This window comes from Triplophysa dalaica, chromosome 23 (genome assembly GCF_015846415.1).
Source record: "Triplophysa dalaica isolate WHDGS20190420 chromosome 23, ASM1584641v1, whole genome shotgun sequence".
Classification (NCBI taxonomy): domain Eukaryota; kingdom Metazoa; phylum Chordata; class Actinopteri; order Cypriniformes; family Nemacheilidae; genus Triplophysa; species Triplophysa dalaica.
This window is the reverse complement of record NC_079564.1, coordinates 13,006,698-13,031,902: the sequence shown is the minus strand read 5'-3', so window position 1 is coordinate 13,031,902 and position 25,205 is coordinate 13,006,698. Positions and strand designations below refer to the sequence as shown.

Sequence of the window (25,205 nt, the reverse complement as noted above, 5' to 3'; positions counted from 1 at the left end):
CACACAAAACCATGTTGAAAATCTAAATGATAAAACTGACTTTATTTTTATCTCAAATAATTTATAACTTAACATTCACCACTGAATCAGTTCCTCTGATGATATTTAATAGACAAAATGTAACACAAATCCATCATGAAGATGACAAAATGATGCTACAAACGCACATACGTTCCCTTTGAGTTCGCTATATGATCACTAAATAAACATCTTTACATTCTATTGTCTCTCCCCAGGAACTTAAATCCTTGCTGTCATTTTGAATCTCATCACAACAGTAGGATGATATGTAAGAAAGAGCCAGACCCTGTGTTTTGTGCTTCAGCAATTCTCGGCCGTCATTGTCGGGGTCCGTGATGAAAGTTCAGTCATGCGGGATGAGATTCTTTGCGTCTGTGATAGATCAGCAGTGTTTGTTCTTCAGTATGGCAAAGGCCCTCTGGTTCTTGGCTTTGAAAGCCATAACGAAATGATGGGGTGCGATCATCCCACGCCCGTCCTCGTCCACCTGGCCCATGAAGATGTAGTTCAAACCTAGCAACACCACACAGAAAGAACCTGAATGCAGTGACGGTGCGGCAGAACATTCAGGAAGAGCTTTCCATCAGCGTTTCTCACTCGCACTACATACTTCATATGTTCATTTACCTTATAAACATATGACAGTGAGATTTCATTTGAAAGAAATATTGTTTCACACGTTTTGACAGTCACTTACCGTCACAGTACAAGTTCAGCTTCATGCAACTGTATCTGAAGGAAAACTTTCAAAGACACTTAATGGAACATTTCACCCACATCTGTGATTATATACTGTACTGCTCGCCCTGTGTTTATATACAGTATGTAGAGATTTCCAAAGAATCGTTACACATGGAAGAAAATCTATTCAAGGTGATCATAAGGTTTCCTTTTTGAGTGAAATATTCCTTAGACAGCTTCTTGGAACAGATTACAAATGAAATCCTTTATATTTAATTGTTATTTTTATATTAAAAGTGGGTAGCCTCACTGAAAGGCTGTCTGGAAAACTGTGACTAAAAATACACAATTACTCAAAGGAATATTCTGGGTTATCTTGAACTAATGTTAATGGACATCATCTGTAGTGTGTTGTCAGTAATCACAGAAATTTGTTATGACACAACTCTCCAAAACAAGATACACTGGACATTGGAAATATAAATGAAGAATCCATTTGCAAAACCAGTTAACTTTGTTAAAAAGCATGTTTGTTCTTGTGCATTCCAAGTCAATTAAATCAAACTGCAGTCCGGTTGTTTGATTACGTAAAAAACAAAAAACAAATCAGCTATCACAATAAAAAATACACATATTAGCATAATAAAAAACATGATTTTTAAAAAAGGCAAATAAACTCTTCAATTTTAAAATTACAAACTTTAAAATATGTACATACTAGAATAATATGTAAATAATAAATACATTTTAGATATGGTTCAATGAAGTGGCGCTATTTTTTTGTGTCCCTGTGATATAATTACTATTAAAAGGGTTAACATTTCAAAATAAATTTGCAAAATACTTGCATATATTTTCTTTCCGAGGACCGAGACTGATATTCTGGTTTAAATTTATTTTGAGAGAATAATTGGGGAATGATTGCAGAAATGTCTATGTGGTATAACCGTAAAAACTTTATACAACAAATTAATCTCGTTAATAAAGGTTAAATTCTCACCGAACCACCATATAAACTAGCTTGGCATAATCTTACATTAGTCTACATTTTAATCGTAAATAAAAGTAAATGGACCACCATTGTTCTAAATATTATAATTAATTTGGGGATTCATGTGAGTGGGTAAAATATAAAATATTCTCATTCTTTGGCACCATTTGACATTTTCAGGTTCCTTTAACTTTTATAAAAAATGTTGCAAATGAATTCCACAAAATCAACAGAAATGCACTAAGTAAATACACTGATGCATGCTTTTAAAAGCATTTTTTAAAGTATTTTTACCAACTTAACGCATCCAGAATAAAAGTTTTTGTTTACATTATATATAGTATGATATAGAGATACTGTGCATTTTATTTTGTATTTATTAAAACATACACAAACATGCATATTTATGCATTTACCATTTACATATTATTTGAATAATTGATAAATATAAATAAATACCTGTAAGTATTTGTTACAAAAAAGTATGTTTTCATAAATCCAAAGTTATTATGAGCGGAACACAGAGATATACTATGTAAACACAAAACTTCATTCTGGGTACGATTTATTGCGACAAATCGTCTGACAGCAAAAACATATTTTTATTGAACAAACAAACCAAACCAAATTGCAGGATTAGCGAAACATGTTATAAATAAATTAAATATTTTTTTCATTTCTAACAACTTTAAATGTTTAATATATTTTTTTAAACCAATAATAAAGCTAGTGAAATGACATAGAGGTTGAAGTCCAAAAGAATTATGTAGAAAATAACCCAGGATACGTTCATATAATTTAACAGTAAGTCACGAAAGGCTCTTACCTCGCCTGACATAGGGACATTTCTTGCACAGGATGACAATCTTGGTGCTCATGGTTTTGCCAGCCTGCTGGATGGCCAGATTGCCCTCCTTATAAACATTGATGATAGAGATGGTGACGTACATGCTTCCTCCACGTGTTAGAGCAGTAATAACCGTTCCTGTAATCACTAACAAAAACATAATGATTTATAGACAAATTATGAAAAAACACATCCCACCAAAGTGATTAGGAAATACCACCTGGAACGTCTTTGATTTCATGTGTTTTATTTTTCACCTTTATTTACAGCGTGTTTCTCAACGTGATTTTGGTCTCCACCCACCACAGGATTTCCCCATTTGCAAATCCAAGAAAACTTCAACAGAGATCATAATTGAATATCTGCTTGACTCTGTAAACAGGTCGTGAATATGAACATTGCACATCTGTTCCAGGAGCAGTTACTGCGGCCAAAAACCTCCACTGAATCAACACTCCCATTTACAAACAGTTTACCCACACTGCACTGCAGTTTGTTTACACAGGCAAACACACAAATCCACTGTACTCAATGCTTAGAGAAGCTTTTAAAACAAACTGACACAAACCAGCAGGCCAAAGATAGCAGGCCGAAAAAAAAGACCCATTAAAATCATTAGTTACGAAAGTTGCATTCTCCCTTTGCACTTGTGTGAGGGCTTGTGTTTTTGTGTTAGTGTTTGTGCGTAAATGGGAGACTAAATATGTCAGCGAAAAAGTAACAAGCAGGTAATGTTTCTCTTACCAAAGTTGCTGGAACAGTAGTGGCTCTCAGGGGTTCCCTTGCGTTTGCATTTCTGTTGACACAGCGCTGCAGAATACTTCAAAGCTGGAGAGAGAAGAAGAGATAGCACGAAAAACATATTTCAACTATCCCTTAGTACAGAGGCTTCAACCTGTGGAAAAATGTGGACAGTCACACTGTCACTGAATGCTATTGCTTCAGACAACAAAATGTATCTGAAGCAGTGCTTGAAGTGGGACATTCTAAAAAGGTAAAAGCGCTTAACCTGGCTTAACGTACATAAACAGCGATCTGTGAAAACCAAATGTCTGTCAAACCTTCCTTGTAATAAACACTAGCTGGTGTCAAAAGAACAAGCCCTTATTCCACTGAGAAAGTGAATGTTTTGCACGTTAAGTGTTTTCTCCCCCATTATAAGGAAACAGCTTAATGTGACTTTATATAACGTAATTTACAGCGATCAGGGAAAATATGATTATTTAAAAAAAAAAATATGAACCAACATGAACATGATAACAGAAAGGTTCCATGTTCTCAGTTTGTCACTCCTTTAAGCCACGTTCGGTCGTTTTCTATGGCAAAATACTTATCTTGAAACTTAGCTTGTTGCATCAATATTAAAGGCTCATCAGATCACTCATGTGCAGAGTGTGAATTATTTATAAGGTGTGTTGTAAATTTTGTCTTTCAATATCACTAAATTCATCCAATAAACCATGTTAAAGAGTACATAACATGAGATCATGAAAATGACATTTCATACAGTTTGAAATGTCCCTGTGTTTGAAAGCAAGCAGTCTGCCAAGTTTTAAATCTGAAGGTGAATGAATAACAAAGTTATTGGCTTGGAAAAAAGGGAGTCGACTCTGAATCACTAGGCAGATTAGGCTAGCGGAAAGGAGGGGATTAGACAGAATAATTGCGGAACGAATCATTTGATTCAAATCTCCCGTACTTGTCTAAAATACTAGAAAAGTAGTGTCCACTCAGTTGTGCTCTTTCCTTCAAAATAATGACATACACGAAAAGTTTCAGTCTGGCTTTAGACCGAATCACAGCACTGAAACTTCGCTCGTTAAAATTACAAATGACCTTCTTATTGCTTCAGATAAAGGTAACATCTCACTCTTAGTCCTGCATGACCTTACTGTCACGTTCGATACAGTAGAGCATAAAATACTTTTAGATCGTTTACACAATTATACTGATATTCAGAGACAGGCATGACAAAGGTTCAGATCTTACTTATCAGACGGATATCAATATGTCCATTTAAACCTCAGGGATCGGTTTTAGGACCCCTGCTTTTCTCCATAAATATGCTGCCCCTTGGCAACATTTTTAGAAAACATGGAATTAGCTTCCACTGTTATGCAGATGATACTCAGCTATATATCTCATCAAGACCAGATGATTCCTTCAAGCTATCCAAACTGGCAGAGTGAATTGAAGATATAAAACACTGGATGACTAGTCATTTCCTTCTTTGAAATTCTAAAAAAAAACAGAAATATTACTTATCGCACCAAATAGACGTAAACGGATTATCTCAGATTACAGCCTGCAAATTGAAGGCTGCACTGTCACCCCAACAAACACAGTTAAAGACCTAGGCGTTATATTAGACGGCAACCTGTCATTTAAAAATCCCATCTCAAATATCACATAAACAGTCTTCTTCCACCTTAGAAATGTTGCGATATATTTTATGTGATGTTGACGCAGAAAAGCTTATTCATGCACTTAATGCATATTTAATGAACAGCAGCTACGCTAATTATTCTCTTTCTGCCTCCGCCTCGGGATTCCCCCAGGCCCAGATGAATGTCATATGCCCATCCCTAACTAGAAATTACACCACCTACATCTGAAAATCCCGTGCCATCCTCCTGCGAGAGCCTGTGGACTGACTGACCGTTCCAGCTCCATCTAAGGCAATTCCATCACCACCCAAGAGCAAAGACGGACTACTTGTTTCATTAATGCTAAAGTTACAATACTTGGTATTTAGTGTTAAACTTACATCACATGACAGTAGTTTAAGTTATAGCTGCATTCAGTGGCCCTGATTGGAGGTGGCTGGGTGGGTGTTTGTGGGGACTCGTTGGTTGTGGTTGGGGGGATTTCATTTGTTGGGGCTATTTGGGTCTGGTTTGGTCTTGTTTTGTGTTCTTTTGACAGCAGCTAGTGTTTATTACAGAAATTTCATTTTCACTAATCGCTGTTTATGTTCGTTAATGTTAAGCGTTTCAGAATGTCCTCTTGAAGTGGGCCGATACGCACCAGCATTTCTCCATTTTAATCTTCTTTCTAGTCTACCGACACTTCTCACATGTTGCCGGTACTTTGGCACTCCGGGTCATAGTGTCATTGTATGTGTGATCGCTAGATCCATGGTGTTAGCATTAGCCGTTACGCTTTTTGGACTTAAGATTGTAGGCTTTCCATCTAGGGTCTTTGGTGCGGAGCTACCCGATTTTTTTTTTTTTAAATAAAACAGGGTTTACGGATTCCCGCCAATACAATAACTGAGGCCAAGCAGCATTTCAGGCAATAAAACTAAAGAAGACAGAATGTTCACACAATCAAATTGAAGAAGACGGCCACGGTGAAGACGGTGTAGAAAGAAAGTGAGACGTGAGAAAGCATAAGAAAGCCACAAGCTTTATACACATAAAAGTGATAAATGATAAGAATTCAGAGCTCCAAACTACCTCTCTTTTGCTAATTCTGATTTTAAATGAAACCTAAGTATTTTTCCACATGATGTAATGTGTGTTTGACATGACATGCCTAAAAACATAACATAAATATACGTTAATATCAAATAATGTGTAAGTTATATGATGGATTTCAATAACAGAAGAATTCAATAGACTGCAGAACTATTTATCACAGGTTATGATTTATCTGTTTTTGTATTTAACATGATATAATATAAATAAGTGTTATTAAATAAATTGTTTGGCAAATGGTTCCTTTTGTAAGTAAATATGTTGTACCAGCAATGTCCAAATACAGTTTTTTTGCTTATAGGAATTTCAAAGTGGTAATCATTTGCATATGGCAACATGCACAACAGAGTACCTGAACCTTTTCTTTCCCACTTCAAGCACTGATCTGAAGGCATTGAACAATATAAATTATAGGCTACATTCATGGAAAATATTCATAGTTCACAAGATGAAATATACATGTCAAAATTGAAAATCTTTAGCATGATTTGATAGCTGATAACAATAGCCAAGGGATATCTAGTAAAAAGAGATGCCAGATATGCATTGTAAATTATAATATATGACATGTTTGGATTTTTTTTGGCAAATGTATGTGTTTAGCAATGTTTCGGTTTATTTTGTATTAGTAAAAAAAAAACGTGTACTTATCAATCAAACAAAATTAAAAAAAAATCTTGTTCTGCATCTGTACACGATCACGTAGATCAGGCGAGGGTCAGTTTGAAACTAAATACACTAAAGGTGACTTAAAGCAGATAAGACTGAGGTATGTCTGTGGTTCAGTCAACGTGACCAGAGAGAGTTCCAGACTGGAGATGTTCTGCACTCACTCTATTTCATCTGTCATGGATGAGCTTTGTTTTGTCACCACTGTCTGTATACTTTCCACTACATCTGCAGACACTCCATCGAATTAGTTGCACAGAACACATGTGTGTAGCAGACGTTGAGCACTGCCTTGTCTGACCGCGGTTTCAGAAGGTGCCAAAACACTTATTCACTTCAATTCACTGCTGAAAACCTGAGCACAGCTGGTGTGATGTTATTGTTAAAGTGAGTGTCGTGAGAAATAACTTTTCCATGATAAACCACTAAAACATACAGTCTTTAACATATGGAGAGAAAGCTCCAGAAGGGTCGTACATGTCTTCTGAAGATTAGAATATTTTTGGCTTGAGTTACCTAAATATACTGAAATTGTGTATATCATGAGGACATTTGTGCCAATCACGTGAGCTAAAAATGTCACTTGACATTGAAATCCATGTTGGTGTAAACTGGTCTATTCAGCAGGAACGTTAAATGTGTCATTTACATCAAACCCTTAGGGAACGCGTGTGCTGTAGACTAACATTTAACTCACCAACCAATACTTACGTATGGGTCTGGTGGTAGTGGGCGGGGCTGTTGTGGTCGGTGGGACAGTTGTGGTGGGCAACTTCTTCGGTCTAAATTTGTAATGACCGATAAAACCATCTGCTGTTAAACTGAGATCGGAGAGAAACTGTATGAAGAGTTGATTCCCCTCGGAAAGCACTGGCCTAAATAAACAGACACAGAACATCAAACATATTTTATGATTATGATAAAGAGTTCGGTTCCAAAATGAGATAACTCCAATATTGAACTCAAGTTTTTTTATTGTGCTTTCCAATTAATATCAATCAAACTGCAGTCGGTTTCTTTTGATTTAAAAAATACAGCTAACAAACAAAACAAAACACATAAAAATTTAAAATATCATAACAAGATGTAAGATATGAGAGATACAGTAGCTCATTTTGAAACTAAATTCTTCATTAATATATGCATACATATATCAGACACTGATGCATTGACACATACGCCGGTGGACTGTCTCCACAGTATTTCCCAATTCTTTTGGCGTCGTTGATTTCTCCTCCGTTAAAAATGGCGACGTAATCATAACGGCAGTAGTTGTCCCTCTCCACATCGAATTTCTCAAATTTCACCTCAATGATCTGTGAAAACAAGCAACTATTTTAATAACAGGCAAATGACAAATCCATATAATACATTTATATTTACTTAAATCAGCTGGACCTGGTTTTTTGGGGCCACTATATGCCAGGAACACGTGACTCCGGCGGGATAGTCTTTATCTGGCCAGTTAGGGGTCTTGAAGGTTCCTGATGGCTTCACTAATCTGCCACCGCAGTACTGATCCCCTGTAAACATCCAGTGAGACAGGAATTTGGAAATGTTCCCTTTAAACTCAGCGAGAGCAGATCTAAACATAGACATGAGATCATTTATCTCTAATGAAAAGGAATGCATGGGGTAATTGCACAGCTCCATTACAGGACTCTAAAATGTACTTTCCTACAATCATGCCCTTTTGAGAGATTTAACAAACTTTTCAGTTCGGCTGAAACGTACATCATGTGTGGCAAGATTTGGGCCACAGCTGCAAATGAAGAGAGAGAGAGCTACCAACCTTCATACCATATTTAGACATTGCTCCCTGATGCTATTCTACTGATAAAATCAAGTGCAAATCTATTTTTACTCATTGAAAAACTTTAATACACATTACAAAATCCACATGCTACACAATTTTGAGTTTTGACATTAAGGACCGTTAAGATGCTTTGCATTGTGTTCATGGTAAGCACAGCTAACCTCGTTGTTCTCATTCTCGAATGCAAAAGCATCTGAATGCATCGTGGCAATTGTCATAATGCTTGATTTTTGGGGGTAAAAAACAACTTTTTATTTTGATTTCAGAGTTTAAAGTATACTGTAAACCCGGATAAGTTGGCAAAGCTCAAACATTTTGAGGCAACTCCAAATTGTTTAGTTTTAGAGGTCCTTGGTTTCAAATTTTGAGTACTGTTAAGTTAAAGTTCTTACCAAATCTTAGCAAGTGCGACTTAAATATTTAATTCATCCTTTTTATGAAATTAATTAGACAGAACTTAAATAAATACACCAAAATTGCATTTTAAATAAACTCAACTAAATTCTTTCAGTTTTTTTTTTTTTTAATTTTTCTTAGTCTCAATATGAAATAAACACTTTGACTTATGCATCCCAAAATGATCAAGAAGAGACTGATCTCAGAACTGACATTAGCACAATTATCACTGCTGACTGGTAACATAACACATGTCACAGGTGAAATGTAGATTCGCAGAGCCTAACCACATGCATCACTCTTCTAAACAATGGTAACCACAAGATATAAGATATATAAAGATAAGTGAACATTGAACATTAGCAAGTCTTTAACTTCACTAAAAACATAAACGTAAACTGTACTCTCGCAGTCTGACGCAAAGCATGTAGGGAATTGGAAATCCTTCTTGACCAATTGTGTTGAATTAACTTGTTTAAATTAAGTAAATTGAACAAGGAGTAAATCTTTTTTTTGAGTTTTGGTAAAAACTTCAAGTTAATCAAAACTAATAATTATAGTTTTCTCAAAAGTAAAAAAGTTTTTCAGGTATTTAAATATTAAGTTAGTAGAACCATTCATAAAATAAGTTTACATTACTTAATCGGTTTGATTATTTTGAACATTTGGGTTTACAGTGTACACACGCACATGTAAATCCTGGAAACCGCTGCCGTCCTTCTAATATCTTGTATCTCCATATTTTTTTGTTGTTGCCCATAAATCATTATTATTAATGATCACCCTTCATGTTTGTCACTGGGTCTTGCAAATATCTAACCCAAAAAAAGCATTAACAACACAGTATTAAATCATTAAAAAGTACCATTTCCTGAAAAAGAGCGAATTTCGACATCCAAGGAAGGACAGCGATGATATGTTTTTGCATGATTCATTCATAAAGACCAACCAAAGTATCGGCACAGTTTTTGATGATGAATGTGATACCTGCAGGCTTCAGTTGTTACAAACACGCCTTACACAAACACACAATTACCAACAGACCAAACAAAAAACAGAGGCAATCCAAATCATTAACATTCCAGCTGTTCTGCGACGGCCGGGTGGGCAGACGTCTCGTCACTCATTCGGTTACTCATAGTAAGACGCCCTTTGGGGGGTCTGACTAGTCACTGAATCTTTGGAAAAAAACGGCGGTGAGAAATTCCACGTCAAACCATGAAATATACAGCAATGATGTCCAGCTTTCCGAACTCTGTCAGAGGAGAACACTCCCTTTACAATCTGAAGAGAAACCAGATTTCCTCCCCAAAGCATGGTCTTCAAGTGATTTATTTTAAAGACGAGTTTGTCTTGTCAGTAATTATGTTGACCTATGACCTCTTTGAAAGCGGTCAGATGTTAAACAGCTCTTTACAGCTCAATAAAGATGACCTCTGCCTCTCAAACACAATCCATGCCTATACATCTAAATGTATTTGATAGAAACATGGATCCACACAAATGTGGTCTAGTCACATGCGTTTTTGGCTACGAATATGTGGTTTATGATCTTATTTTACACTTACAGTTATAAAGCAATGCAAGCTGTCATTTTTATGGAGTCGCCCCGCTCTTACCTCGTTCATGTGGGTTGGCAGCGGAGTACACGGCCAGAAAACCACTACCAGCTGTGTTGGCATCAGATACCATCTGCAGAAGCATCTTGTTGCTTGTGGAAACAAGAGCTCCTGGTCTGAACGTCCCGCAGAAGCGGCCGAGACGCTGGACATTGGCGTGACCACTGTAAACATCCACAAAATCGTACCTGCACAGGTTGTCACTCTCTAAATCAAGGGATCTGAATGACAGGACAACCACTTTGCCATCTGGAACCTGCAAGAAGCAGATAATGTTAATACTGTTAGGAAATCTGAACACTTTATCATTTAACACTCATTTCTCATAGAAATATATAGGAATAGTGGAACAGTTAATTCAAAAATGTAAATTCTGCATCACAAAAGTGTGATATATCACATGATGCACAATATCATGTTCTCTGAGATCAGGGCTTTGTGTGAGTAACAGCTGGAAATATATTCAAATGAGTTGGAAAAACCCGAACCATTGAGCCAGTGACCAAAATCAAACTATTGTATTTTATTCCTCATGAATTAAATCTCAAACTGCTGAGAATTGGCCATTACAGATGAATTTACTATTAAGCTTAACCGTCTGGTCCTAAAATAAAACATCTGTAAACGTGTTATGTTTTTTCACTTGTTTGCAATTGATCAAAGGTATAGTTCACCCAAAAATAAAAAATCTGTCATCATTTACTCACCTTCGAGTTGTTCCAAATCTGTATATATGTATAAACTGATATTTGGAATTATGCTTGTACCCAAACTGTTCTCGGACCCCATGGACTACCATTGTAGGACATGTTTTATTATAATTTTCTGTTGAACACAAAATAAGATATTTTGAAGAATGTAGGACAGCAAATTGTCCTTTTTCCTACTCGAGTAGTAAATGGGATCCAAGAACTGTTATAAGCCTTCCTCCAAATATCTTTCTCTTGGACAGAACAAAGAAATTAGATTTGAAACAACTAGAGCATGAGTAATTCATGAGAGATTTTCATTTTTGGGTGACCCATCCCTTTCAATACCCTTTACTTTCATAGTCAAAAGTTGTATGTTGTATATGCGCCATTGTAATTCAGTTTACAATGCATCATAAAAATGTCTGAAAATTGCATGTATAGGTATATGAATAAAGTAATACCTGTGCGTTTTTTATTTATTATAAAAACCTTTACGTGGAGTATTACCTATTTGGTTAAAAATAACACCAATGCGTTATCTTACTCGTTAAAATATAATGGAAAATATAAACCATCTTATATTAGTCCCAGGACTGTCTAAAACCGAAGGAAATGCAATAAAATGCTAAAATGAGTCTGGTGTTTCCACACGAGATGCCAATGAGGCCAGCAGGCAGAGCGTGCACATCACAACCACACACACACAAACCTTGATACATGTCTTTCTCTTGCGTCATCAAAGGACTTTAAGACAGCACTGTACTGAACCTTTTTTTTATTTGTCTAATCATTTCACCTTAACATACAGACATCATTCAGACATTGTTTTGTTGATTATTTATTTATATTTCATTGTATTTGTGTACTTGTTTGAAAATCTCTCGGGTATAGGAGACTAGCTTATAACTTACTGAATACATCACAGTAAAGTGTCTGTTATTTTTAACAGCAGTACGTAAAACAATAGGCACGTCAAAAAGTGTAGTATGCATGCTGTCATATGTTCACATATACTGTACATGTAAGCTTACAGTTATTACATAGAAAAGGAAATAGAAGAAATACTTTTGGACATGGTTCCAGTTCATTTAAGGAAATGTATTTGTTTTTCCCAGGTATCCCATTGATACTCAGAAAAATATTATATCCACTGTAACCATCAAACCATTGTTCATTTACATTGGATATGTTTCAAAAAGGTTCAAAGGCATCATTTCATTTACACACAACCAACACAAAACCTAAAACTTCAACTCTGTACTTTGATGTTTTTCAAGCATCTCATTTACAGTCAGCATATATTCTATGGTGGATGCATAATAAACGAACGCTTACTGTAATTCTCCACACACATTTGGTGTTGGGTGGATAGACTCCAGGATAACCCTGACTGCCGATAACACCCGAGTCTCCTGTTATATTCCCACCACATGTGAATGTCGGTCTGGAACAGAAAACGGCAAAAAAGTCATCGATGCATCCTTCCTGTTTGCGATGGAGCGTCAATGCGCTCATCTTAAACTTTCACGTGAATGTAGCAGACGTCGAGCTGTTTGGTTTTTAAGCGCAACATTATATCGACATCGTGTGTCATGGACCATACGAATGTAACACCAGAGAGATGCAGTGCGTCGCTGTCTGATCATATATGAATGCATCAGTTAATGTGAGATTGAAGTTACCTGTTATGAGACTGGGCTCGGACATGCAGCAGCAGCAGAGCCCAGGCGATCAGGACACCACAGATATTCCGCATGTTAAGAAGTGACAGTGGATCAGACGTCCAGCTGCATTAATGATATTATTATTATGCTCCAGGTGAGTTTCACAAGCAGATGAATACAGCGTTTGTTCTGCTCTGTATGAGGGGGCATGCACGCGACAGCTGCCTTTTTCCAACCCCTGCGATCAAAGACATGCAGGAGAGAGAGAGAGAGAGAGAGAGAGAGAGAGAGAGGGTGAGAGAGAGAGAGAGAGAGAGAGAGAGAGAGAGAGAGAGAGAGACCCATTGGTAACCCCACTGTTAAAAACACCTAAGAAAATAACTTGAGTTAAACGTTAATAGAACATGAAACTAATGCACAGGAAATAGAAGTTTTATCCTTAAAATTCATTTTTTTTATTAAAAGATAAACTGTTCACCATTCAAACAAGTCAAGTGGCAGAAATGTATAGATAAAATGTATATGTTTAGTAAATAACACTTTTTCATCAAGTTAGACATCAGACTGACGCGGATGGGGAAAGCGCCATCTCGTGGTCAGCACTAAAATATATGAATTCACGTTACCTATAAACAAAACTTTGTATACTGTGGTGGGCTATATGAGACCAGGGGCCCGTTCTTCGTACGTCGCTAACTCGGTTAGCTGGATTTGATTGTTGACGATTTGGCATGATCTTGGATTGTTTGGTTCTTCGAAGCTCATCCTGGACTTGCTGTCATAGCAACAGGTCCGTAAGCTTGAACCTGCTCGGGAGCAGGCTTACTTCATGTAAACAGGATTAGATCACGGCTTTATAAGCGGAGGTGATATGGGAAGTCTTTCGCAGACATGTCTTGTCCGTTTTTACGTCAGGAATGCGTTGCTGAAGGTACCAGAATAATTCAAAGAGCTTTTCGAATTAATCGCTTTTTGCGAGATCGACAGGATCCTTTAGCGCAGCGCGATAATCTACTGATTGAGAGATATTGTTTTTCTCTGGAGGGTGTAATATACATTATCAACTTGTTGGAGCCACACGTTAAATGTTCGACTCGTCGCAGTCGGGGTTTAACAACTGCACAGTTTGAATAGCTTTGCGATTCTTTGCGAGTGGCACTTTCCTTTACACTATTGGAGATGCAGAAAACTTGGGTAAAAATGCTGTATGTCGTGCCACTCGCAAAGTTTATCTGTCACTCAAACAGTTTTTAGGGGGCTTTGTGGTATTTCCATGCCACTTAAGACCACAGGCTGTGAAGCAGATTTTTTTTGCCATTGCAGGTACATTATAATTGTTAATGAAGATCATGGAATCATGATCATGCCAAAAAGTAGCCTAGGACTTACAGTATTTGTTCCTCAGGCTTCCCTAATGTTATTTGTGCCATAGACTGCACACAGGTCCCCATCAAGGCCCCACCTGGCCCAAATGAAGGGGATTTTTTGAACAGAAAGGGATTTCACAGTGTAAATGTGCAAGTAAATTACTATAACAATTATTCATATTCCAGATAAGCAATAAATAAATAAAAGTAACGTAATCAAAAAGTATGCAGACTGATTTCAAATATTTTAGATGGTGTGCGACTCCATGTTCCACATCACAAATGTGGAAGCCACATGGCCTGGTTCTGTGGGTGACTCCAAGATTTTCAGAGAGTCACATTTATGCACATTATTTGAACGTGGTAAGGAAAAATTATTTAAAACTCACTGTATTACATAATTTTATTCTGAGCCTATCAAAACTGCATTTTCCCAGGTGCTGACGATGGGATCCTGTTTGGCGACAGGGGCTATGCCTTCAGGCAGGCAGTACTTCATGACACCATTCCCTGGACCACAAACCCGTTACAATGCAACTTTCATTAAATGAATAATAGAAGACAACATGCTTAGTTCATGGAGTTTTATTTCAATGATTGTTTCTCAAGAAAAGCCAGTGATGGTCATCTTTTGCCTGCAATAAGATATATAGTTATCCAAGGGCAGCAATAGTGCTCTTTGTGAAAAATAGGGTTTAAGCAATTACTCTGAAGTTTCTTTTGAAGCAACTCAATCTCTAGTGCCAGTTTTTTCTTCTTTAAGGTGTCAAGTTCAATTTCTCCCCTTAATTTTTGTTTTTTTAAGAGCAAAATACTCAATTTTATGTTGAAGATTCTGTTTATATAGGGTACGGATATCCCCCTGTGCCATTAAAAAAAAAAAAAACTCAACAAGCCTCATGCAACAGAAAAAGGAAAAGTAGACTGCCGACCTCTGTATATTTTTGTGCTGTAGGCCTGTCTGTAGGCGTTTCCTCCTCCTATATTGCAGTCAGAAATAATGTGTCCACACCTATAAATTAAATAAAGTTATTTGTGCACTTACAAGTAATTCCTCCAAAGGACAGTCATCTGAGAGGGTTTCTTCACTGTCCTGTGCAAAAGAAAAATGGGTTTTACAAAGTGTTGCACTTTCTTTCCTTTTGATGTAAAGTTATAAATGTCCACTTACTGCACATATTTCAGACACCACTTTCTTGGGAACAGATAAAAGTGTTGGTTTATTATGTAAAACTACACAAAAGAGGAGAACTCAATGGCATTACAATACACAAGGAGAAAATATGATCAATATCAAATTGCAAAAAAAATGACATTAGTTATACAGCTTTCACCTTCACAAGTCAAAGAAATTAACTCAATATTTATTTGTCGAAATGACTGTACAAGCAATTTGGATTATAGACATAATTTAACGCAGCAACAAATTATTTACGAAAATTGAAATATATATGAAATTATTAAAATAAGACTATATGCTGTAATTGTAAGTGATATAACCATAACATGGAACACTTACGCATTTAATTTGTCTGCTACTTTTTGCCAGCCCTCTCCACTGGCGTTTTAATTATTTTTTTCAAATTATTACTGTAAGCAAACCCTTCCAGTAATAATTCTTGCTCTGCTGCGTTGAAAAACTGAGCGCGCTCTTTTGCCATGTGAGCAGCCAATAGCAGCGTTGCTGATCATTGTTTCTACTATCGATACATATCCCCTTTTAAACAAGCGCATGAACGCGCAATTATCTCAGATAACTCAATCCAGCGATACTAATCATAAACAGCAGGTGTGTTCGAAGAACCCAATTAGCCGGATCATGATTAGCACGATGATATCATCTCGGATGTGTCATTTGATCTCGGATGTAATAAGCGACGTACGAAGAACGGGCCCCAGTTTTATGTTGTCCTTATATTGCTCCGATTGCTTCCATTACCTAAGTCTTTTTGGATAGACGCGTCTGCTAAATGACTAAATGTAATGTAAATGTCAATAGGGAGACTTTCATTTCATAATGTAAAATTATATAATTAAACAATATTCTGCTCTTAAATTGTCATTAGTAATGTAATTTCCTTCTTTTTGAATTGTTGACGGTATTTTACGTGTAATGTCTATTAAGACTTGAATAAAGCCGTTTCTCTGGTGTAAATTATTTTCCAGCCTGTTGTTGAAGTTTAGAAAGCATGATCACGTGGTAACTTTTACGTAATACTTTTCATAGCAGTGAACGACACTTTTTCAAAATCGATATAAAACGCTTCTTGGACGGGTTTTGTTTTTTAAGTTGAGGATCGTAACTCTTTGAGTAATTACATTTAAAATACACAAATTCCGATTATACAAGCCAGACAACAGCCAACTTTCATGATTTACTGCCGTTTCTGTCCAACAGAGGGCGACTTCTCTTTTTGAGATAGTAGACCAACGCTTTGCCTGATTCAATTGTTGTTTAAATAGCAATTTTAAAATGCAAGCATGTAGTAGAATACAAATAACATTACAGATAACGTTGGTATTATATTTAAATCATCAAACGGATTCAAACAACTATATTCTCAAAAATAATACATGTTCTAAATTTAGGGGCAGCTGACGCATCGCGTCTTAGGACCCAAAATCTGTGTGGCACATTTCAAATTTTCAAAACAAACGAGTCGCGCCTGTCAACAGTCATTAGCTGATGGAATGAACACGGAACTGCTTCGTTTACCACTTATGTAATTTTTATACATGTAGCGTTTAAAAAAACATCGAGTTGATATGTGTTTCAATTTTACCACAATATTGCACGCGCCTTTGAAAGAAGCTCATGTGTCTGCACCGTTAGACAATCGTTATTTAACAACAGAGTCGTTTATCGGACAATAGTCGGATCAGATCAATATTTGTAAAGGCCGAAGAGATGGAAGCACAGGCGGTATCATCTGAATGTTCAAACAGTGCAGCGAAAGCTCCCTCCATCGAGGAGTTTGTGCTGGTCAAACCCATCAGTCGAGGAGCCTTTGGGAAGGTCTACCTCGCCAGAAAGAAATGCAACTCCAAACTCTACGCAATCAAGGTATAAAGCTGCATGCATGCATTACATGTGATTTTCCATCGCAAATGTTTACTGTTAATGTAAACTCTCTGTCTTTATTTTGGCAGGTGGTGAAGAAAGCAGACATGGTGGATAAAAACATGACCGATCAGATGAGAGCTGAGAGAGATGCTCTGGCTCTCAGTAAAAGTCCTTTCATTGTGCACCTGTTTTATTCCCTTCAAACAGCAACCAAGGTCTATCTGGTATGTGGAAAGAGTCACGTGACATACATTTCATAAATGAAAGAGAAATGATTTGTATTATGTGTGTATATTAGGGAACACATTGTTTTTTTGCAGTGGTACATTGTATAACATTATTGTATAACCAAATTTTCATTTCTGTAATGTCTTAAGATGTTTAAATCTTTTTTATTTAACGTCTCACTTATTTGTGAATCAGAGTTATTGTATTTTGATTACTGAACTGCAGAAGTGAATGCACTTAAAGGGATACTTGACCCAAAAATGAAAATTTTGTCATCATTTACTCGCCTTCGAGTTGTTCCAAATGTGTATAAATGTCTTTGTTCTGACGAATACCGAGAAAGATATTTGTAATAATGTATAACTCCCATAGTAGGAAAAATACATTATCATTTTTTTGTGTTCTGTTGAACACAAAAGAAGAGATTTTGAAGAATGTAGGACAGCAAACAGCCCTCGGGCACTTTTGACTACCATTGTTTTTTTCATACTATGGGAGTCATGGATGTTAAGATCAGTTTGGTTATAAGCATTCTTCCAAATATCTTTCTTTTTGTTCATCAGAACAAAGAAATTTATACAAATTTGCAACAACTCGAAGGTGAGATAATGATGACAGAATTTCATTTTCGGATGAAGTAACCTTTTAAGATAGGCTTTATCATTTATGTAAAATGTAATTTTTTATCTCTCTCCATTTACAATGATACGTTTTTACCAGAACTAGTTTTTTAACATTAATGTGAAACCTGTGTGTCTGATGTGTTCATACGTGTTGTGTAGGTGATGGAGTATCTGATCGGAGGAGACGTGAAATCTTTACTTCACATCTACGGATACTTTGACGAAGACATGTCTTTAAAATTCACGTCAGAGGTCGCACTTGCTCTGGATTACCTTCATAGACACGGCATCATTCATAGGTATTCCTGAACCATAAGAGTCCCTTTTGTGTTTTGCTAAAAAGTGACATTGTTTAAACGCGTTTGTTAATTTTGTGCAGGGACCTGAAACCAGACAATATGCTCATCTCTAATGAGGGCCACCTTAAACTCACAGACTTTGGGCTTTCTAAAGTCAAACTTGACAGGGGTATGTTGTCAACCTCCAAGGAGACCTAAACCCTTTCGTTTTCATCGAGATTTTGACACATTGTCCATTTTTACCCTCCAGAGCTGAACCTGACGGATATTTTAACCACACCATCCTTGATGAAACCTAAGAAAGATTATTTCAGAACACCGGGTCAAGTTTTGTCATTAATAAGCTCACTTGGTCTCGTAAGTAGATTCTTATAATTGTTCCTATTTATATTGCAAAAATCCCAAAGGTTTGAAAATGTCTTGTTTTTTTGTGTGTAATCTCAGAATACTCCAGTAACCGAGGGAAAACGTAACAGCAGCACGGGGTTTGGCAGCCCCATGTCCTGTGGGAAAGTCAAAAAGAGGAACAGTTTTCTATGTTCACCACAACTGAAGAAAAGAGTCGAGTACATGAATTCTCCAGTATGCTCCGCCCAAGCTATAGGTACAGAGTAACACATTCAGATCTCCTGTGTTGTGTATTTGTGCTTTTTTAACCAAATATTTTATGTTTTTTAGGTTCCAACAATGTGTTCAGTCCTGGCATGTTGGGTAAGAGTTTGACACCAAGGCTGATGAAATCAAGGAGGAGATTTGGGACACTAAGTGTCGGAAGCGCATCGTATCTGTTACCATCCACTACAGATTCTGAGGACTGTGTCAGCCCCATGTGGGAGGATGAACAGGTTTCTTTCAGCATTTCTTTTTTGAGGATGGGATATGGTTCATTGTTAAGAGGTCAGGGTTATACAATGTACCATTTCAGTACCAGCATTGCTGAAATCTACACCATTTAAAGTTCCAGTTAAATAAAAAATGACAATGCCTATTTTTTCACGAAATATTGCAGCGTTTATTGTAAATCGTTTACCAATGTGGGTCATTTCTCTTTTTTAAAAATCGTGTTCTCTAATAAACTTTAGTTAAAATCTGAAAATGCTCTTCCGTCCTGTAATGACTGTCTATCTTAAATAAGAGATATGTTAGACTGCTTGGGCGGAGCATCAGTTAACTCCTCCCCTTCAACTGTCGGACTGCTGTCAGTTCCATTTCAAATTCCAATGGCTGTTTTATACATCCAATCAAATCGCAGAGAAAGACCAATCCCCCGCCCACTATTTTTCTCATTTCAAATTCCATTTAACTCGGAAATGCGTCAAAATACAGAAGTAAAATCGTGGTACACGGCTACTTTAACAACTTCCAATGGTAGTTCACCCAAAAATGAGATATTTTGAAGAACGATGTTTACTGGCATCCATTCACTTGCATTGGTTTTGTGTTCATACAATAGAAGTGAATGGGAGCTAACCGATGCCAACGTTCTTTAAAATATTTTCTCTGTTCTGCAGAAGGAAGAAAGTCATAAACGTTTGAAATGACAAGAGTGTGAGTAAATGATGACAGAATTTTCATTTTTGGGTGAACTATCACTTTAAATGTGGAGTTATAGATGCACCTTGAATAAACCAAAATAAAGTTTATAAAATCTATTTGAACTGTTAAAATATGTTTCAAGGAAATAACTGACTTTATCATGCAATTACAGAAATTACACGACGGTGAGAATCTTCCTCATTTAAGTGAAAAAGAAGCTGGGAATGGGAAGGTAAGGGATATTCCCCTAACACCCGTGGAAAGGAAGATGCTTGCGACACGAGCTCGAGATCACAGCAGTGTTTTAACTTCACTTGATAACCTAATGGATCATGGAAGAAATATTAAAGCAGATATTTCTGCAAAGAGACTCCAGTTCAATGCAACCAACCACTGTGCCACACCTTTGGGTGAGTCGGTTCCCCGTCAGTCAGCTGGGGACGGTCTCGTCAACCCAGAGTCACAAATGGAGCCTAAATCCTCATTGAAGAGAGGCTTTGAAGAAGTAGAAAAAAGCCCAGAGCAAGCTGAAAGCCATTCCAAGAAGAACGATGCTGTCTACAAGAGGTGTTTCCAGATTCCTGAGAGCACTTCGATAGCCCACACGGGCCTGACGGGAATTTTCTCCAATGTTGGACTGGATGACAATAAAAGCGGTCCAATATGTCAACAGTTGAGCGAGAGAATGGGTCCAAAGCAGTCCAGCCCCGTTGCCAAAACTCTCTTTTGCGACCTGGAAGATCAAGACGATGATCAGAAAGCAGAAGCCTCGCTGACCTCACCGCGAAATATCAGGAGTTTGGACTCGGATGACTCGGCTCATGAAATGTCATTGGCCGGTAACACGCCTCAAAAAGCCACAGACGGCAAAAAAAAAGCTTTGTCGTCCTCTTTCGTGGAACTGGATGAGAACCAGATTTCTGCAGTCACACCGGTGGCCCGACCGGCGATGGCCACGCCAAAACACAGCAGCGCTAAACAGCTGAGAGGTGAATTTGATGGTTGTCTTATTGACCACGGGTTATCCAGCAGTATGCTCAAATCTCCAGGATTCCTCAAACCCAAGAACGTAGTTGCGTTCAGAAGCTACTGCAGCTCTATAAACCGCTCATCTAATTCACATCTCAGCCTGGTGTCATTGGATGGGATGGAGACGTCCACTTCAGCTTCATTTTACAGCGCTGCGTCTGCTGTGACTCCAGTCCAGAAGAAAAGACCCAGTCTGAATAGCTCACTTTACCAGGTGAGCTAAATCTGATCGTAATTTATTCCTTTTTATTATTCAATCATTCATTTCTTCCTAGCAATTTCTTTCTTTCTTTATTGTCCGATTTTGTATTTATTATTTTGTGGTCCTCCATATAAACTGTATAAAATCGTTTGTAATACCTAAAAAAACCTTTTGTACTCCTCTAGACTCCACAGCAGATGGTGATGTCTCATACTCCTTATAGGACACCAAAGAGTGTCCGTCGAGGTCCAGAACGTGTGGAAGGGGCTCCTATCCTGGGAACTCCTGATTATTTGGCACCGGAACTTTTGTTGGGCAAACCTCATGGTAAGAGCTTCAAGAGGTCATTTTAAATGACTCAATCTAAGGTTTTTGTTGATGAGCTTAAAATATTAGATCATATGCAGATAGCAGTGTTGGTATCTCGCCATATACTGTAATGCTGAAATATGATACAAGTTATTAAATACAAATAAGATTAATCAAACATTATTTTACACTGTTGACGGTTATCAACTGATAGTTTTGAAGCACAATATAATGTAGACGTCCTCATTGACAGAGATTGTGTTTTAGTTCCAGGGTCTATTGGATGCGGTAAGTATGCTCAGATGTGTTTGGTTGAGGACTGTAAGCTGTTGAGATGTTGGTGACTGTGTGGGCAGCTTTCTTTATAATAGCAGACTAATTCAGTGATGTGCTCTTAATGCTTCAGTAATCTTAACTCTATTGGGATGTTATGATGCTTCTGGGATTGCTGGGATGTTCTACTGGGAAACCAAATATTGAGGTTCAAATATATATATATATTTAAGTCCCAGTTAAATAAGCAGCAGAGTTAACTGTAAGTTAACCATTTTCCTTTCCATTGCAGTTTACTGTGTCAACTTCTGACAATGTCATACATTTATAGTCGGAGGACTATATGGGGGATTATTTGGGAAATTCATTCATAAACGATCATTTGTGATGTGTGCTGTTAGGAATTTGTATTAGTTTATTAAACATGATTGTTTAACGCCCACACCACTTGTGTTCATCTGACAAACAAGAAAAATGGGTGAAGAATTCTTGAGCCACTGAGACCTAAATATCACTGACATTTAGAGGTGCGGTGTTTGTAGACTTTGATATCCACAGTAGATACCCACCCAGAACACCCTAACACACACGACCACACCGCAGCAACTTGGCAAGAATGTCTGCTGTTTTGCACAATAAGCACGTCTCTAAAATCTCCATTTTGATTTACGATCATTATTGGTGAGTTTTCAGAAAACGCACCTGAAACTCATTTAAAGGCGCAATCTGTAACTTTTGGCTCTACATCGCCATCTCTGTAACTTTTGGCTCTGCATCGCCATCTCTGTTTAAAATAAAATTGATGGTTACTTTGTTATAATCTTGTTGAAGTCAAACTTCATGTACTTGCTTAAAAACTGATTTTTGTTCATTTTTAACCAAGAAAAGTTATGGATTGCAGCTGTAATTTTTACATTTCACACACTTCGTTATTGATCGATGACATTTACTCACCAGATAAATGATTCCTAAAGATTAATAATGACTTGATTTGTCATTGTGTATCAGAGGTCACAGCAAGCCAATGATGTGTGCTGACTTTCATTCTCTTACAATCAACTTACTGTCAACAGTGATCACTCACTAACACATGTTGTTACAAGGTTGTAACGCTAAAACACTGTGACTGATGGAGTCTGTGATCTTCTACAGATTTCATGGTGGATTGGTGGGCTTTAGGGGTCTGTCTGTTTGAGTTCCTCACTGGAGTTCCTCCCTTCAATGATGAGACTCCTCAGCTGGTCTTCCAGAACATTCTTAACAGAGGTGAGATCAACCTTCACTTCATTGGTTACTAGGGGTGTGAGGAGATCCGACTGGTCTGGCGAGAACACAATATCCTCACACAATTGGCGTAATGGAGTGCTGGGCTCGAAATTGCGACCATTTTAGTTGCATATGCTACCTAAATTTAACCTGCGTCATGTTTTTCCCTATATATTTTCATCATTGAGGATTTCTTTAAAAATGTCTAAACATCTTGTCTCGTTCTCATGAACCCAGTCTCGTGTCTCGTAATATTAGTGTCTCGTCACACCTCTATTTATTACTGAATGAAGAACTCATGCGAGTATGTCATGTGTTATGGATAATGTTTTCAGACATACCCTGGCCGGATGGCGATGAGGAGTTAACCCAGAACGCAAGAAATGCAATCGAGAGTCTTCTCACCATGGATTCAACCAAACGTGTCCGCTTGAAAGGTGAGTCATGACAACGGCTCTTAGAAGTGTTGGAGGAACCGACTTTTTATGTCACATATACGCATCACTGATGCCAAATATGTGTACAGAAACTTGCTTAAATTCTTTATCACCGCTAACTATTTACCAATTGATCTTTCTGTTTTTTTTGTAGAACTGAAGGATCATGCGTTCTTTGAGGGTGTGGATTGGGAAAATCTTCACACTCAGGAAATGCCGTTCATCCCTCAGCCCACTGATGAGACGGACACTTCATATTTTGAGGCGAGAAACACAGCTCAACACCTCACTGTATCAGGCTTCAGTCTGTAAAAACACACAAACTGTAACACTGGTGGACTATTTCATCATCATGATTATGTGCAATTGTGTCGCGCGTGCCATCGTTTGCCTTAATTCCATGTTTTACTATAATGTCTCTGTGTCTATGTTATAAAATATGCTGGGTTAGTGTCAGAAAGCATTCTGGAATGCAGCGAGATGGGCATTTTACCCGTATGCACATACACGTAACCATGACTTATGGTTTGTAAAAAATATATATGTATTATGTAAAACTAATGTTTGGACTTCATAATATGTGAACATGGATTGAAATCATAGTTTTTAACTACTGTTTTCTTGAAAACTGTGTTTGTTAAACTGATATTTTAACATGCTAAATGTTTTAAAGTGTCTGCAGTGATTGTGGTTGTGGTTCTGGACATATTCATTATCATTGAACCATACATGACATCTTTTAATAACTTCAAGCTAAATAAAATAAATACAGTTGTCATGTTAAGTGATATTCTGGGATTATTTCTCTCTTTAAAATGAAGTCTCTCACACATACGCTCTTTAAGCATATAACATGATGTTTATGTAGTTTGATCTGTTTTTCTGATGGTTATGAAAACACATTAAACACCACTTGCATGCTTTGAAGGTTAAAGTGTCTCCTGACAATCCATGTGGATTTTGTCTGTAGAGAATGCACTGTCGCTATAAAAAAATATGCGCTGCTTACGTGTGCGACGTAAAACGGGTGTGACTTGCGAGAGTGAGAGAAGTTGAGGTGTGTTTGTTTTTGTTCACGGCATTTCAGTGATGAATGTTATATAAACGATGGATATAACACTGAATTTGGAGATCATTTGAAACTGATAGATGGAGCGGTCCCAGTGCTAAAAGATGACGGACATAAACTGCACGTGGTAGGGTAAGTCAAACTAAGTCATATGTCTGTTTTGTTGGAAATCGGCGTGTACGTGCGTGATGTAAAAAGCACGAAGGAATTATTGCGATAATGTATTGTGTGCTCGTGCTGTAGTTCCGTCCCACTGCCTGCCTCCAGCAGCTTGGAAATAATCGTACCCCTGTACCTGTCTCCTATAAATTATTCAAACTAAATACTCTTCGAAGATATGAAGTATGCAACTACTGTATATGTACTCACGATTAATATGAGATTGGCAGAAACTGCATAATAAATAATATCTAATAACTAAATAGATGCAGTCTCCCGGTGAGCATGCCACAACTGCCCTGCTTTGGCGGAGAACCCAAGCTCCATTGAGCTAAAAATGGAGTATTTCTTTTGTAAGATATGTAAAATAAGCTAATTGAAATGTGATATTGTTTCAAATGGAATTGATTAATACACATTAATTTACAGCATCGTTAATGTCTTTGTATATTTTACTGATCTTGTATTT

General features: G+C 37.2%; 3 protein-coding genes across 4 annotated transcripts; 2 read left to right on the top strand and 1 right to left on the bottom strand.

Moving 5' to 3' along the window:
* Positions 1-14: 14 nt before the first annotated feature.
* Positions 15-13,591, bottom strand: pcolce2b (procollagen C-endopeptidase enhancer 2b). Its single transcript, XM_056739091.1, has 10 exons — positions 13,502-13,591; positions 12,894-13,113; positions 12,547-12,655; positions 10,520-10,775; positions 8,087-8,211; positions 7,868-8,004; positions 7,400-7,563; positions 3,285-3,368; positions 2,520-2,687; positions 15-534 (listed from the first exon to the last, which is right to left on the bottom strand). The coding sequence occupies exons 2-10, from the start codon at positions 12,965-12,967 to the stop codon at positions 404-406; spliced, it is 1,248 nt and encodes a 415-aa protein (XP_056595069.1). The 5' UTR covers positions 12,968-13,113; positions 13,502-13,591; the 3' UTR covers positions 15-403.
* Positions 13,592-13,667: 76 nt separating this feature from the next.
* Positions 13,668-14,789, top strand: LOC130413695 (putative nuclease HARBI1). Its single transcript, XM_056739092.1, has 4 exons — positions 13,668-13,806; positions 14,308-14,396; positions 14,494-14,605; positions 14,680-14,789. Exons 1-4 carry the CDS (start codon positions 13,767-13,769, stop codon positions 14,787-14,789), a joined length of 351 nt encoding a protein of 116 aa, XP_056595070.1. The 5' UTR covers positions 13,668-13,766.
* Positions 14,790-16,788: 1,999 nt separating this feature from the next.
* Positions 16,789-24,286, top strand: mastl (microtubule associated serine/threonine kinase-like). Of its 2 annotated transcripts, XM_056737601.1 has the most exons (13): positions 16,789-17,306; positions 17,393-17,530; positions 18,317-18,456; positions 18,537-18,625; positions 18,707-18,813; positions 18,901-19,060; positions 19,135-19,301; positions 20,165-21,235; positions 21,409-21,550; positions 21,800-21,820; positions 22,958-23,071; positions 23,407-23,508; positions 23,663-24,286. In XM_056737601.1, exons 1-13 carry the CDS (start codon positions 17,151-17,153, stop codon positions 23,818-23,820), a joined length of 2,565 nt encoding a protein of 854 aa, XP_056593579.1. In that variant the 5' UTR covers positions 16,789-17,150; the 3' UTR covers positions 23,821-24,286. The 2 variants fall into 2 exon arrangements, with proteins under 2 accessions (XP_056593579.1, XP_056593580.1); XM_056737602.1 differs by lacking the exon at positions 21,800-21,820 and having other exon boundaries at positions 16,791-17,306.
* Positions 24,287-25,205: the final 919 nt, after the last annotated feature.